The sequence below is a fragment of the Hyperolius riggenbachi genome, chromosome 5 (assembly GCF_040937935.1).
Source record: "Hyperolius riggenbachi isolate aHypRig1 chromosome 5, aHypRig1.pri, whole genome shotgun sequence".
NCBI lineage: Eukaryota > Metazoa > Chordata > Amphibia > Anura > Hyperoliidae > Hyperolius > Hyperolius riggenbachi.
Genome location: NC_090650.1, coordinates 141,451,304 through 141,467,932, shown reverse-complemented (window position 1 = coordinate 141,467,932; position 16,629 = coordinate 141,451,304). Strand labels below are relative to the sequence as shown.

At 47.4% G+C, this 16,629-nt stretch overlaps 1 protein-coding gene across 1 annotated transcript in view; it reads left to right on the top strand.

Moving 5' to 3' along the window:
• The first annotated feature begins 14,803 nt into the window (after positions 1–14,803).
• LOC137518451 (CUB domain-containing protein 1-like) overlaps positions 14,804–16,629 on the top strand; it is a 135,198-nt gene continuing 133,372 nt past the window's right edge. The window contains exon 1 of the mRNA XM_068236330.1: positions 14,804–15,067. Coding sequence (XP_068092431.1) covers positions 15,016–15,067 — 52 coding nt within the window. The 5' untranslated portion in view covers positions 14,804–15,015. The remainder of the gene's footprint in view (positions 15,068–16,629) is intronic.

Here is a 16,629-nt window from a genome sequence, read left to right as displayed (position 1 = left end):
CATCCAGAGTGTTGGGTCTTGCATCTCTCAACTTTCTCTTCATAATATCCCACAGATTCTCTGTGGGGTTCAGGTCAGGAGAGTTGGCAGGCCAATTGAGCACAGTAATACCATGGTCAGTAAACCATTTACCAGTGGTTTTGGCACTGTGAGCAGGTGCCAGGTCGTGCTGAAAAATGAAATCTTCATCCCCATAAAGCTTTTCAGCAGATGGAAGCATGAAGTGCTCCAAAATCTCCTGATAGCTAGCTGCATTGACCCTGCCCTTGATAAAACACAGTGGACCAACACCAGCAGCTGACATGGCACCCCAGACCATCACTGACTGTGGGTACTTGACACTGGACTTCAGGCATTTTGGCATTTCCCTCTCCCCAGTCTTCCTCCAGGCTCTGGCACCTTGATTTCCGAATGACATGCAAAAGTTGCTTTCATCTGAAAAAAGTAGTTTGGAGCACTGAGCAACAGTCCAATGCTGCTTCTCTGTAGCCCAGGTCAGATGCTTCTGCCGCTGTTTCTGGTTCAAAAGTGGCTTGACCTGGGGAATGCGGCACCTGTAGCCCATTTCCTGCACACGCCTGTACACGGTGGCTCTGGATGTTTCTACTCTAGACTCAGTCCACTGCTTCCGCAGGTCCCCCAAGGTCTGGAATCAGATACTGCCACCACCATATTTGACAGTGGGGATGGTGGGTTCAGAGTGATGTGCAGTGTTAGTTTTCTGCCACACAGTGTTTTGCATTTTGGCCAAAAAGTTCCATTTTGGTCTCATCTGACCAGAGCACCTTCTTCCACATGGTTGCTGTGTCCCCCACATGGCTTGTGGCAAACTGCAAACGGGACTTCTTATGCTTTCTGTTAACAATGCCTTTCTTCTTGCCACTCTTCCATAAAGGCCAACTTTGTACAGTGCATGACTAATATTTGTCCTATGGACAGAGTCTCCCACCTGAGCTGTAGATCTCTGCAGCTCGTCCAGAGTCACCATGGGCCTCTTGACTGCATTTCTGATCAGTGCTCTCCTTGTTCGGCCTGTGAGTTTAGGTGGATGGCCTTGTCTTGGTAGGTTTACAGTTGTGCCATACTCCTTCAATTTCTGAATGATTGCTTGAACAGTGCTCTGTGGGTTGTTCAAGGCTTTGGAAATCTTTTTGTAGCCTAAGCCTGCTTTAAATTTCTCAATAACTTGATCCCTGACCTGTCTTGTGTGTTCTTTGGACTTCACGGTGTTGTTGCTCCCAATATTCTCTTAGACAACCTCTGAGGCCCTCACAGAGCAGCTGTATTTGTACTGACATTAGATTACACACAGGTGCACTCTATTTTGTCATTAGCACTCATCAGGCAATGTCTATAGGCAACTGACAGCACTCAGATCAAAGGGGGCCAAATAATTATGCAAACACTACTTTGCAGTTATTTATTTGTAAAAAATGTTTGGAATCATGTATGATTTTCGTTCCACTTCTCATGTGTACACCACTTTGTGTTGGTCTTTCATGTGGAATTCCAATAAAATTGATTCATGGTTGTGGCAGTAATATTCAGACACTTTAATGACAAACATGTTTGCACAAACAAGATGCAATGTAGTTTTTGGGAAATCTGTGACTCAGTAAACTGTGATTAAAGCCTTAATTGAAAGTTGTAATGCAGTCCTGCTTTGTTTTATCATTCATGACTTCACAAACAGCATCCCTTAATGGTGGCTGAAATCATGGAAATTAATTCCAGGTTTCTTATAAGCAGTTCAGCTTCATTTGGACTAATTTTACCCATTATAAAGAAATAGTTGGCCTAGAAAGCTTTTCAAAATGTCTTTAACTTGATGCAGCTCAAATTGGCCTTACAGTAATAACACACTGATGAAAGCAATTTTATATATATATATATATATATATATATATATATATATATATATATATATATATATGTATGTATGTTTGTATGTATATATATATATATATATATATATATATATGTGTGTATATATATATATATGTATATATATATGTGTGTGTGTATATATATATATATATATATATATATATATATATATATATATATATATATATATATATATATACACACACACATGCAGCCTGCATGTTTATAGAGAGTTTGGTCTGTCCTCCTTATTTGTCTCTAATCACAAGTTGTAATTTGATCTCTCCCCGTGTCACCTGACTGACTGCCATGGTAGAGGTGGCAAATAAGCTCACTTGAAAGCACAGGATCACAATATAGCTAGCAACCAAAGGAATGTCTCGCTACACCCGGTGTTAAGGTGAAAGTAGAAAAAGTCTTTATTCTTCAATCCAACATCATAACATTCAGATAAAAGCTCATAGATCATAGATCGATCATAGAGCAGTTTCTGGCTGCCCTGATCATTTCACCATACGGGATGGATTTTAACGTATGTTTAGGATGGCTGCCAGAAACTACTCTGATCCTGAGATGTTGCAAAAAGAACTTGATCTAGTCCAGTCTAGACTTTATGATCAAGGATATCAGAGAGATGTAATAGAAAAGGCCAAAAATCAGGCTTTACCACAGGAACGACATAATCTCCTGACGTTGGGTTCCGATAGTAGGAACAGGCAACAAAGTAAAGGTGTAAATGATGTCACCTCCTATAGTTTGGAATATAATCAAATAGTAAATATCATAAGAAAATATTTGCCTGTTCTTCACTCGGATCCGAAACTTCATGCTGTCCTGTAGGAAGGCTGCGTTTTTTCTTCGCAACTCGCCCCTACCTTAGGTACCAGCCTTTCACCCAGCTTGTTCGATAGAGAAACAGACTCCTACTCGGCTAAAGTATAAGGGATCTTATAAGTGTGGCTACAATACGTGTCGATATTGTGATATTCACAGCCAGACACTGGAGATCAATTCGCTATCTAAACATACTGTTTATGACATTAGGCAGTGCATTAATTAATTGCCAATCATGTAATGTGGTCTATTTGATCACGTGTCTGGCCTATGAGATCCAATATGTTGGTTGCACCACTTGTCCCTTGCGGCAGAGAATTTCCAAACACTATAATGGTGCGGAATTATTATGATTTATTAGAAACAGTACTTTTATTACCCACATCTCTAGTGTTTTGAAACATTTTCTATATGCCCATTCTGGAGATATGTCTGGTTTTAGGTTTCAGGGTTTAGAAAGGGTGTTGAGCTCGCCAAGAGTCGGTGACCTATACAAGAGATTGCTGAAATGTGAGGTTTTCTGGATCTGGAAGTTAGGAGAGTTGGGCCGAACGGTTCGCCTGCGAACGGTTCCATGCGAACTTCCGTGGTTCGCGTTCGCATCCCGCAGGCGAACCTTTGCGGAAGTTCGGTTCGCCCCATAATGCACATGGAGGGTCAACTTTGACCCTCTACATCACAGTCAGCAGGCCCAGTGTAGCCAATTAGGCTACACTAGCCCCTGGAGCCCCACCCCCCCTTATATAAGGCAGGCAGCGGTGGCCATTACGGTCACTCGTGTGCTGCCTGCGTTAGTGAGAGTAGGGCGAGCTGCTGCAGACTGTCTCTCAGGGAAAGATTAGTTAGGCTTAACTTGTTCCTGTCTGGCTGCATACCTGTGCTGTGAACCCACCACTGCATACCTGTGCTGTGAACCCACCACTGCATACCTGTGCTGTGAACCCACCACTGCATACCTGTGCTGTGAACCCACCACTGCATACCTGTGCTGTGAACCCACCACTACATACCTGTGCTGTCAACCCACCACTGCATACCTGTGCTGTGAACCCACCACTGCATACCTGTGCTGTGAACCCACCACTGCATACCTGTGCTGTGAACCCACCACTGCATACCTGTGCTGTGAACCCACCACTGCATACCTGTTCAGTGAACCTGCCACTGCATACCTGTTCTGTTCAGTGGACCCGCCACTGTATACCTGTTCATTGAACCCACCACTGCATACCTGTGCTGTGAACCCACCACTGCATACCTGTTCTGTGAACCCACCACTGCATACCTGTTCAGTGAACCCGCCACTGCATACCTGTTCTGTTCAGTGGACCCGCCACTGTATACCTGTTCAGTGAACCCGCCACTGCATACCTGTTCTGTTCAGTGGACCCGCCACTGTATACCTGTTCAGTGAACCCGCCACTGCATACCTGTTGTGTTCAGTGAACCTGCCACTGCATACCTGTTCTGTGAACCCGCCACTGTATACCTGTTCTGTTTAGTGAACCCGCCACTGTATACCTGTTCTGTTTAGTGAACCCGCCACTGCATATCTGTTCTGTTCAGTGGACCCGCCACTGTATACCTGTTCAGTGAACCCGCCACTGCATACCTGTTCTGTTCAGTGGACCCGCCACTGTATACCTGTTCAGTGAACCCGCCACTGCATACCTGTTGTGTTCAGTGAACCTGCCACTGCATACCTGTTCTGTGAACCCGCCACTGTATACCTGTTCTGTTTAGTGAACCCGCCACTGTATACCTGTTCTGTTTAGTGAACCCGCCACTGCATACCTGTTCTGTTCAGTGGACCCGCCACTGTATACCTGTTCAGTGAACCCGCCACTGCATACCTGTTGTGTTCAGTGAACCTGCCACTGCATACCTGTTCTGTGAACCCGCCACTGTATACCTGTTCTGTTTAGTGAACCCGCCACTGTATACCTGTTCTGTTTAGTGAACCCGCCACTGCATACCTGTTCTGTTCAGTGGACCCGCCACTGTATACCTGTTCAGTGAACCCGCCACTGCATACCACCTGTTGTGTTCAGTGAACTTGCCACTGCATACCTGTTCTGTGAACCCGCCACTGTATACCTGTTCTGTTTAGTGAACCCGCCACTGTATACCTGTTCTGTTTAGTGAACCCGCCACTGCATACCTGTTCTGTTCAGTGGACCCGCCACTGTATACCTGTTCAGTGAACCCGCCACTGCATACCTGTTGTGTTCAGTGAACCTGCCACTGCATACCTGTTCTGTGAAACCGCCACTGCATACCTGTTCTGTTCAGTGGACCCGCCACTGTATACCTGTTCAGTGAACCCGCCACTGCATACCTGTTGTGTTCAGTGAACCTGCCACTGCATACCTGTTCTGTGAACCCGCCACTGTATACCTGTTCTGTTTAGTGAACCCGCCACTGTATACCTGTTCTGTTTAGTGAACCCGCCACTGCATACCTGTTCTGTTCAGTGGACCCGCCACTGTATACCTGTTCAGTGAACCCGCCACTGCATACCTGTTGTGTTCAGTGAACCTGCCACTGCATACCTGTTCTGTGAACCCGCCACTGCATACCTGTTCTGTTCAGTGGACCCGCCACTGCATACCTGTTCTGTTCAGTGGACCCGCCACTGTATACCTGTTCAGTGAACCCGCCACTGCATACCTGTTGTGTTCAGTGAACCTGCCACTGCATACCTGTTCTGTGAACCCGCCACTGTATACCTGTTCTGTTTAGTGAACCCGCCACTGTATACCTGTTCTGTTTAGTGAACCCGCCACTGCATACCTGTTCTGTTCAGTGGACCCGCCACTGTATACCTGTTCAGTGAACCCGCCACTGCATACCTGTTCTGTTCAGTGGACCCGCCACTGTATACCTGTTCAGTGAACCCGCCACTGCATACCTGTTGTGTTCAGTGAACCTGCCACTGCATACCTGTTCTGTGAACCCGCCACTGTATACCTGTTCTGTTTAGTGAACCCGCCACTGTATACCTGTTCTGTTTAGTGAACCCGCCACTGCATACCTGTTCTGTTCAGTGGACCCGCCACTGTATACCTGTTCAGTGAACCCGCCACTGCATACCTGTTGTGTTCAGTGAACCTGCCACTGCATACCTGTTCTGTGAACCCGCCACTGTATACCTGTTCTGTTTAGTGAACCCGCCACTGTATACCTGTTCTGTTTAGTGAACCCGCCACTGCATACCTGTTCTGTTCAGTGGACCCGCCACTGTATACCTGTTCAGTGAACCCGCCACTGCATACCTGTTGTGTTCAGTGAACCTGCCACTGCATACCTGTTCTGTGAACCCGCCACTGTATACCTGTTCTGTTTAGTGAACCCGCCACTGTATACCTGTTCTGTTTAGTGAACCCGCCACTGCATACCTGTTCTGTTCAGTGGACCCGCCACTGTATACCTGTTCAGTGAACCCGCCACTGCATACCTGTTGTGTTCAGTGAACCTGCCACTGCATACCTGTTCTGTGAAACCGCCACTGTATACCTGTTCTGTTTAGTGAACCCGCCACTGTATACCTGTTCTGTTTAGTGAACCCGCCACTGCATACCTGTTCTGTTCAGTGGACCCGCCACTGCATACCTGTTCTGTGAACCCGCCACTGTATACCTGTTCTGTTCAGTGAACCCACCGCATCAGTGCGCATACCTGTGCAGTTAAGTGAACCCACCTACCTACGTGAGTGCACGCAGTGTGATATACCACTCCGTGCATACCCGATATGGACAAAACAGGTAGAGGAAGAGGTAGTGCCAGAGCCAGAGGAAGGCCACCCGGCAGGTCTGCGCGAGGTCGTGTAAATGTAATTTCGTGTGGACCTGGCCCACAGTACAGTGCTCGGAAGAAGGCACGTCCCATCACCTCCCAAGATTGTCAGGACGTGGTTGAGTATTTAGCGACACAGAACACCTCATCTTGCTCAGCCACCAGCGCTACTACTAGCACCACTTCCGCTGCATTTGACACTTCGCAAGAATTATTTAGTGTTGAAATCACTGATGCACAGCCATTGTTGTTACAGCCAGATGAATTTTCACCAGCTCATATGTCTGAGTTACGCGGCAACACTATGGATGTAACGTGTCAGGAGGATGAAGGACCTACTGATGGTGCAAGTTTGGATTTGTCTGAGGCAAGTGAAGCTGGGCAGGATGACTACGATGATGACGGTAATAGGGATCCTCTGTATGTTCCCAATAGAGGAGATGAAGAGGGGGACAGTTCAGAGGGGGAGTCAGAGAGTAGTAGGAGGAGAGAAGTTGCTGAAAGAAGCTGGGGCAGCTCTTCGTCAGAAACAGCTGGTGGCAGAGTCCGGCACCATGTATCGCCACCTATGTACAGCCAGCCAACTTGCCCTTCAGCATCAGCTGCTGAGGTCCCCATAGTGCCCACATCCCAGGGTGGCTCAGCGGTGTGGAATTTTTTTAATGTGTGTGCCTCAGATCGGACCAAAGCCATCTGTTCGCTCTGCCAACAAAAATTGAGCCGTGGAAAGGCCAACACTCACGTAGGGACAAGTGCCTTACGAAGGCACCTGGAGAAAAGGCACAAACAGCAATGGGATGGCCACCTGAGCAAAAGCAGCAGCAGCACACAAAAGCAAAGCCACCCTCCTTCTCCTCTTCCTCCTCCATCAGGTGCATTATCTGCTTCTGCCGCTTTCTCCCTTCCACCTTCACAGGCACCCTCCTCCACTCCGCCTCTGCCCTTGAGCGGTTCCTGCTCCTCTGCCCACAGCAGCAGTCAGGTGTCCGTGAAGGAAATGTTTGAGCGGAAGAAGCCAATTTCGGCCAGTCACCCCCTTGCCCGGCGTCTGACAGCTGGCGTGGCGGAACTGTTAGCTCGGCAGCTGTTACCATACCGGCTGGTGGACTCTGAGGCCTTCCGTAAATTTGTGGCCATCGGAACACCGCAGTGGAAGATGCCAGGCCGCACTTATTTTTCGAGAAAGGCCATACCCCAACTGCACCGTGAAGTTGAGAGGCAAGTGGTGTCATCTCTTGCGAAGAGCGTTGGGTCAAGGGTACACCTGACCACGGAGCCTGGTCTGCCAAGCACGGGCAGGGCCGCTACATTACCTACACAGCCCATTGGGTGAACCTGGTGGTGAACGATGGCAAGCAGGGCGCAGCGGACCAAATTGTGACACCTCCACGGCTTGCAGGCAGGCCTCCTGCCACCTCCTCTCCTCCTGCTACATGCTCTTCGCTGTCCTCCTCCTCCTTGGCTGAGTGGCAGTTCTCCTCTCCAGCTACACAGCCCCAGCTCTGCAGGGCCTATGCTGCATGCCAGGTACGACGCTGTCACGCCATCTTAGACATGTCTTGTCTCAAAGCGGAGAGTCACACTGGAGCAGCTCTCCTGGCTGCTCTTAAGAAACAGGTGGATGAGTGGCTGACCCCGCACCACCTGGAGATAGGCAACGTGGTGTGCGACAACGGCAGCAATCTGCTTGCCGCTTTGCATATGGGGAAGCTGACACACATACCCTGCATGGCACATGTCATGAATCTAGTGGTTCAAAGATTTGTGGCAAAGTACCCTGGCTTAGCGAATGTCCTGAAGCAGGCCAGGAAGTTCTGTGGGCATTTGAGGCGGTCTTACACAGCCATGGCACGCTTTGCGGAAATTCAGCGCAAAAACAACATGCCGGTGAGACGCCTCATTTGCGATAGCCCGACTCGCTGGAACTCGACCCTGCTCATGTTCTCCCGCCTGCTAGAACAGAAGAAAGCCGTGACCCACTACCTCTACAACTACAGTAGAATGAAACAGTCTGGGAAGATGGGGATGTTCTGGCCCGACAACTGGACACTGATGGAAAATGCATGCAGGCTCATGCGGCCGTTTGAGGAGGTGACCAACCTGGTGAGCCGCAGTGAGGGCACCATCAGCGACTTAATTCCCTACGCTTACTTCTTGGAGCGTGCTGTGCGTAGAGTGGCGGATGAAGCTGTGAATGAGCGTGACCAGGAACCGTTACGTCAGGAACAGGCATGGGACCAATTTTCATCAGACCCAGCTGTTTCCTCAACACCTGCGGCAGCACAGAGGGGGGAGGAGGAGGAAGAAGAGAAGTCGTGTGCAGAAGACGAGTCAGACTCAGAGGATGATGAGCAAGGTGTTTCTTTGGGGGAGGAGGAGGAGGAGGAGGAGGGGACAGCGGCAGGAGAACAACCTCAGCAGGCATCGCAAGGGGCTTGTGCTGCTCAACCTTCCCGTGGTATTGTTCGCGGCTGGGGGGAGGAGGTTGACTTACCTGACGTCACTGAGGAAGAGCAAGAGGAGATGGAGGGTACTGGATCCGACTTTGTGCAGATGTCGTCTTTTATGCTGTCCTGCCTGTTGAGGGACCCCCGTATAAAAAACCTCAAGGGGAATGAGCTGTACTGGGTGGCCACACTACTAGACCCTCGGTACAGGCACAAAGTGGCGGACCTGTTACCAACTCACCGGAAGGTGGAAAGGATGCAGCACATGCAGAACCAGCTGTCAACTATGCTTTACAATGCCTTTAAGGGTGATGTGACGGCACAACGCCAGCAAGGTACCACTGCCACTAATCCTCCTCCCGTGTCCACGCAGTCAAAGACAGGACGCTCCAGCGATCTCATGGTGATGTCGGACATGCGGACGTTCTTTAGTCCAACGCCTCGCCGTAGCCCTTCCGGATCCACCCTCCACCAACGCCTGGAACGGCAGGTAGCCGACTACCTGGCCTTAAGTGTGGATGTAGACACTGCTGTGAACAGCGATGAGGAACCCTTGAACTACTGGGTGCGCAGGCTTGACCTGTGGCCAGAGCTGTCCCAATTTGCCATCCAACTTCTCTCCTGCCCTGCCGCAAGCGTCCTGTCAGAAAGGACCTTCAGCGCAGCTGGAGGCATTGTCACAGAGAAGAGAAGTCGCCTAAGTCACAAAAGTGTTAAGTACCTCACCTTTATCAAAATGAATGAGGCATGGATCCGGGAGGGCTGCTGCCCGCCCCAAGACTAAGTCAGTCCCCGCACACACAGCATCTCTGCCTGCACGCCGTGTGACTGGCTGCCTGGCCTGCCCCAAGAAGACTAAGTCGCTCCCAGTCCCTCCACGCAGCATGTCTGCCTGCAGGCCGCTTGACTACCTTCTCCGCCACCACCAACAGGGTCCGGGACTCCAGGCGGATTGCTGAATTTTTTAGGCCGCTGCTAGCAGCGGCCGCTGTAATAATTTTTCTGGTGCGTGTACATGACTGCCTAATTTTTCTGGCTGCACTGCGGGCAGCTGCAACAACAAAAGAAAAGGCATGTACATGCGCCCATTCCCCTTCGTGATCATTACCTTGTCGTGGTGAAGGGGCTTGCGTATCACAATGAAGCAATGACCGGCGCCTAGATGAGTGTCTCGGGGGGCACACCCACGATAATAAGGTCGTTGCCTCATTGTGGTCAGACCAAATTTGATCAGCTGGACAGTCACTGTTCTGTCATTCAGCTACATCAGCCAGGCGACCATATGGGCTGTAAAGCCACCAAAACCTGCACTCTCGCCATGGTGCGCACCAGTCCAGCACGGCCGTCACTACACAAACAGCTGTTTGCGCTGCGTTACACGGTGAGTTTGGTGTGTCAGTGTGAAGCAGTACCTTAATTACACTACCTGATTGATGTATACACATGCAAGATGTTTGAAAGCACTTTAGGCCTGTCATTTAGCATTCAATGTGATTTCTGCCCTTAAAACGCTGCTTTGCGTCAAATCCAGATTTTTCCCGGGGACTTTTGGCATGTATCCCACTCCGCCATGCCCCCCTCCAGGTGTTAGACCCCTTGAAACATCTTTTCCATCACTTTTGTGGCCAGCATAATTATTTTTTTTTTCAAAGTTCGCATCCCCATTGAAGTCTATTGCGGTTCGCGAACTTTAACGCGAACCGAACCTTCCGCGGAAGTTCGCGAACCAGGTTCGCGAACCTAAAATCGGAGGTTCGGCCCAACTCTAGTTAGGAACACGTTCCCCTTTAGGGCTGAATTCCAGACTAGACCTCAGCATGATATATAATACATAATACATAAAATTTGAGTATTCATATGCCAGCGTTTCTTCTCTCTCATTTTTTTCTCTTTCTCCCTTTTTCTTTTCTAAACTTTTACTCATTGCATAATTGTGTTCCTTTCATATAGTTTATAGGGCATTCCTCAAGCCAAATACTTTTTTGTTTTGTTTTAAAACTCTAATTCCCTATAAACTAAACAAGCCTTCCCCACAGCGTTTTCACAGTGCCTTGGCAATGTAGCAAGGGCTTATGGGAGCTCAGTCTGGGCAGGAGGAGGAGGAGATTATTAGCCAGAGATTTCAGAGGCAGAGGGGAGGAGGAGAGGGGACTGAATTTACCCACAGGCAAGCGGATAGCATCTTAGCCCTCAGCCTGTGACACAATGTGACAAACAGAACATGGCTGCCCTCATTGTATCACAGGAATAAATAATCATAAACTGCTGAAGCTGTTTGCAGCTAGATATTCTGTGTAAACTATCTAAACTTTAGATAAGATATATGTATATAGAAGTTACTTGTTATATTTAGTTTTTCATCCCAGATCCGCTTTAAAGAGAATCTGTATTGTTAAAATCGCACAAAAGTAAACATACCAGTGCGTTAGAGGACATCTCCTATTACCCTCTGTCACAATTTCGCCGCTCCTCGCCGCATTAAAAGTGGTTAAAAACAGTTTTTAAAAGTTTGTTTATAAACAAACAAAATGGCCACCAAAACAGGAAGTAGGTTGATGTACAGTATGTCCACACATAGAAAATACATTCATACACAAGCAGGCTGTATACACCCTTCCTTTTGAATCTCAAGAGATCATTTGTGTGTTTCTTTCCCCCTGCAGCTATCTTCCACTGAAGTGTCAGGCTGTTTCTTCCTGCAGAGTGCAGACAGCTCTGCCTGTATGTAATTCCTCAGTATGTGAAAGCCCAGCCAGCTCAGAGGAGGATTTATCCAGCTTGTAAAAGATAAGAGAGAAGAGAGAAGCTGCCCTAATCTAAATAATACACAGGCAGTGTGCAGAGAGGGGCCTGAAGGGGGGAGATGCATCACAGAACCACAACACTGAAGAACTTGGCAGCCTTCCAGACACAGGCTGACAAGTCTGACAAGAGAGAGATAAGTTGATTTGTTACAGAGATGGTGATAGTAGAACGTGCTGCAGTAAGCCAGAACATATTAGAATAGCTTTTGGAACTTGTAGGATGATAAAAAACAGGATGCAATTTTTGTTACGGAGTCTCTTTAACACCTGATGTAGCTGGACGTTCCTTTGGTTGCTAACTGGATTCTGGCATTGATTTCCATGCTCCCAGGTACCTGTGGAGTGTGTGTGTAGCAGCCTCTCTACGGTTTGCTATGACAATATAGCCATTTGCTTCCCAACTGTTTCTGAGCTAAGTGCTTCTGCCTTACTGTTACCGATTTTTGCCTGTATTTTGACTACTCTCAGCCTGCCTTATTTGTACAGTTTCACAATTTTTAAAGTGAACCTAAAGGCAAAAAAAAAAAAAATGAGATGAACTCACCTGGGGCTTCCCTCAGCCCCCTGCAGACGATCGGTGCCCTCGCAGCTCTGGTCCGATGCTTCTGGACCCGCCGGCGACGACTTCCGGTTTCGCTGTCACCGGCCAACAGGCATGGGAACGCGAGTGATTGTTCGCGTTCCCAGCCTGTATATCGCCCCCTATGCTGGCCGCAATAGCAGCATAGGGGGCGATATACAGGCTGGGAACGCGAACAATCACTCGCGTTCCCATGCCTGTCAGCCGGTGACGGCCAAACCGGAAGTGTTCGCCAGCGGGTGCAGAGGCATCGGAGCGGAGCTGTGAGGGCACCGATCGTCTGCAGGGGGCTGAGGGAAGCCCCAGGTGAGTTCATCTCCTTTTTTTTTACTTTAGATTATCTTTAAAGTTTATTCGTAAATTTAATTAATTCAACAAATTTGTGTTCTAGTATTATATGCAGAATGTCTACCAGGCTTTTATTCTGACATATTTTGGTGAGTTGTGACTTAAGAATTGGAGGCCTAAAATTCTTGAAAAAAATGTACCACTTTTGACTCATAATTCCAGACAGAAATGCACCGCCAGGGAGGTTAAAGGACAACTGTAGAGCAGGGGCATAACAATAGAACCTGCAAGGGATGCAGCCCCAGGGGGGCCCAGAAGCCACAGGGGGCACTGTGGAGGGAAAAGTTTATTTTCCCTCTCCTGAGAGACTGACAACTAAGGGCACAGAGATAAAAAAAACTTTCTGCTCTCTGCACAATAACTAATAACTGCATCTGCTCAGCCACCGATAAGGAAGATAAGGAATCATACAAAGTTTTTTGTAGGCAGTCCCTACACATGGTGCAGCATGCTCGTGTGTACAGCGCCCTGCCCCCAACCTCTCTACACCTCCCCAAAATCCCTGGACAAAATTCCACGACTTTAGAGGTCTTGGATTTTGCTGCCCGGGGGAGGCAGAACTTTGTGCTGTAGCTCTGCCTCCAGTGCAGTCAATCTCAGCGTATCTCCACCTTTCCCCGCCCTCTCAGTGAAGAAGACCAGGAAGTACCGGAGGATTTAGCCTCAGGGATTTCCGTGGTGTTAAATATATTGTTCAGCCGCGCGGATGCGGCGATTCATCTTTGCTTATACTGCTGAAGAGGTCTAGATAGTAAAGAGGTCATTTTATTCAAGTCAGACTCTCTTTAAGGCCTGGAACCCACTGCAAAACGCAATCGCTAATCGCAAGCGTTAGCATTCTGTATGAGCAGTTTGTAAGCGGTTTAATGAGCCTTTTAGGGAGCGATTTTAAAAAGTGTATCAATTTGCCAGCGGTTGTGTAGCGATTAGCGTTTTAAAGTCTGATTGGTCCTTTCAATTAATTTAAATTTTGTTACAGTGTGCAGTAACTTGAAAACGCTAGCAAAATCGCTCCGTGCAGGTTTTGATGAGCGATTACGCCAGCGATGATATACTTAACATTGAAGCACTAACACTCCCAAAATGCTGCATGTCCTGCATTTGTGATCTAATCGCAATCGCTCCAGTGGAAGTTGCCCCATCCATTTACATTAGCTGAGCGTTTTTACAAAACGCTAGCATTTTCAAACGCTCCCTAAACGCTCAAAAAAATCGCCCTTGTGGGTTCCAGCCCTAAGGGCCTGAGCCCAGTAACACAGTTGTGCGCAGTTGTGTCCGCTTTTCAGCAACACATCATTGTTACAGATGCTGAAAAGCGGACACAACTACGCACAACTGTGTTAGTGGGCTCAGGCCCTAAAGAAAAACATGTCATTGTTACAGCTGATGAAAATCTGCAATAAATCTGCAGTGTCTACTTCCTGCTTTCATGAAAGCAGACAGAGTGTTAACATCCTGTGTTTACAAATTAGCTGCTCTGCCGAGGCAGCCAACATGGCATGACTGAGAGATCAAATTACAATTGTGATTAGTCACAGATGAGGTGGGATTAGAGAGGCTAAACTCTCTAAATACATACAATGTGCATTTATCTACGCTTTCCTTCTGTCCTGCGCAAGAATTCAGGTCCGCTTTAATACTTTTACCCCTAGACATTGAACAGGCATGCCTATTAGGTGTTCCAGACTGAAGTGGGACTGGATTAGTCACATGCTGGTTTCTGGTGTGGGATTCAGACAATACCACAGCCAAAGACGTCAGCTGCACTGCCAGGCAACCGGTTTTGTTTAAATAAAGGAAATATAGGTATTGTTTAAATAGGAAATGTAAGGAAATAATATGGCAGCCACAATATCCCTCCTACTTCAGGCGTTACAAATTGGAGAAGGGGGTTAATGTAAAAAGGTCGTGAGATAGGGTCAACTATTTACATTATAAAGAAAAGATAAGAGAGTCTAGTCTACAGTGAGGAAGTACTTTTCACAGAGGACTGAGTCTGAGACGGGGAGGGGTAACTGCTTTTCATACAGGTGAGTTAATAACTATGTGTATCCGCCCAGGTGGCTGCCTGGGAGTGTTCAGATCTGTGTTCCTCTCCTTCCATTTCCTGTAGGCTGGGTCCTGCTGGAAGGTGAAGTTAGGGAAGAAAGCGTCTCTGTCTGTCTGGCTGTTGTTAATGTGGAATCTGGAGAGACTAATAACAGCGAGGTGACATGACAACAAAGCGAGGAGAGTGGCAGAAGTGAGGCGAGCTGTTCATGGGACAGGCGGGGAACTCTCATTGATAGGCTGGATTGTGTGGCCCTGGCAAGAGACTGCAATGCTGCTCCTGGGGGTATTTCTGCCCCTCCTCCTCCTCCCACACCTGTCAGGTAAGAACACGCTCCTAAACGACATATAATGGAGATTTATCAAACCCAGATGTGAGGTCAAAGGTTCTGATACCTATAATATACTCGGCCAATCGTGTATTATGCAGGTTAGACTGACGTCAGTGCCATAGGCTTAGCATACATGAGTGGGTAAAGTGCTGGTTAATGATTGATCAGAGAGTAATCCCCCCCCCCCCCCCCCCAGGAAGGACCACTATCTGAATAATATTATATTGCTTTTTTGGTAGCCGTATATGTTGTAGGTCAGTGGGTAATGTCCTTGTTAAAGAGCACAACCCCATTTATAATGTGCTTTACTGATTACAGTGAGCTCACATTATGCTGGGTACACACAATGCAATTTTCTGCCCGACAGGCGGGAATAGTGCGAATTGTGACATGTCCGATCAGCTCCTGATCAATAAAGTGATCTATTATGTGCACTTATAATTGGGAAACCGATCGCTTTATTGATCAGGTGCACTTTGGACATGTATGCACGATGCAACTTCCCGCCCAATTGCTCGTCAATCTGGTGAGAAATTGCATAGTGTGTACCCAGCATTAGATGTGCATTTCCTTTCCTGCATATATTTAGCATCACATAGTTCTATCCTTCTAACTTATGCCCATGTGATGTTTGTACTCTACTCATTTTGTTATCTAAGAGTTCACTTACTTTTTCTCACTCTTGAGTGTATTGTTGTTTTGTGATACATTCTGACTGTTATGTAACTGTGTTTTTGCATGGTTATTACTGATTGATTAATTGTATGTGTGCTTTATCAGAACCTGTGGGTTCACATACTTTTAAAGAGACTCTGTAACAAAAATTGCATCCTGTTTTTTTTATCATCCTACAAGTTCCAAAAGCTATTCTAATGTGTTCTGGCTTACTGCAGCACTCTATACTATCACTGTCTCTGTAATAAATCAATGTATCTTTCCCCTGTCAGACTTGTCAGCCTGTGTCTGGAAGGCTGCCAAGTTCTTCAGTGGTGTGGTTCTGCTATGAACTCCCCCTTCCATTCCCCTCTATGCACACTGCCTGTGTGTTATTTAGGATTAGAGCAGCTTCTCTCTTCTTTTTCATCTTTTACAAGCTGGATAAATCGTCCTCTGAGCTGGCTGGGCTTTCACATACTGAAGAATTACAGACAAGGGCAAAGCTGTTTGCAGGAAGAAACCAGCAGCCTGAAACTTCAGTGCATGAGAACAGGGGGAAAGAAACACACAATGATCTCTTGAGATTCAAAAGGAAGGCTGTATACAGCCTGCTTGTGTATGGATGTATTTTCTATGTGTGGACATACTGTACATCAACCTACTTCCTGTTTTGGTGGCCATTTTGTTTGTTTATAAACAAACTTTTTAAAACTGTTTTTAACCACTTTTAATGCGGCGAGGAGCGGCGAAATTGTGTCAGAGGGTAATAGATGTCCCCTAACGCACTGGTATGTTTACTTTTTGCGATTTTAACAATACAGATTCTCTTTAAGCATGTACATCTTATGCTGGGCATACAGCGCTCGATTTTTGCCGCTCGATTCTCCCGCTATATC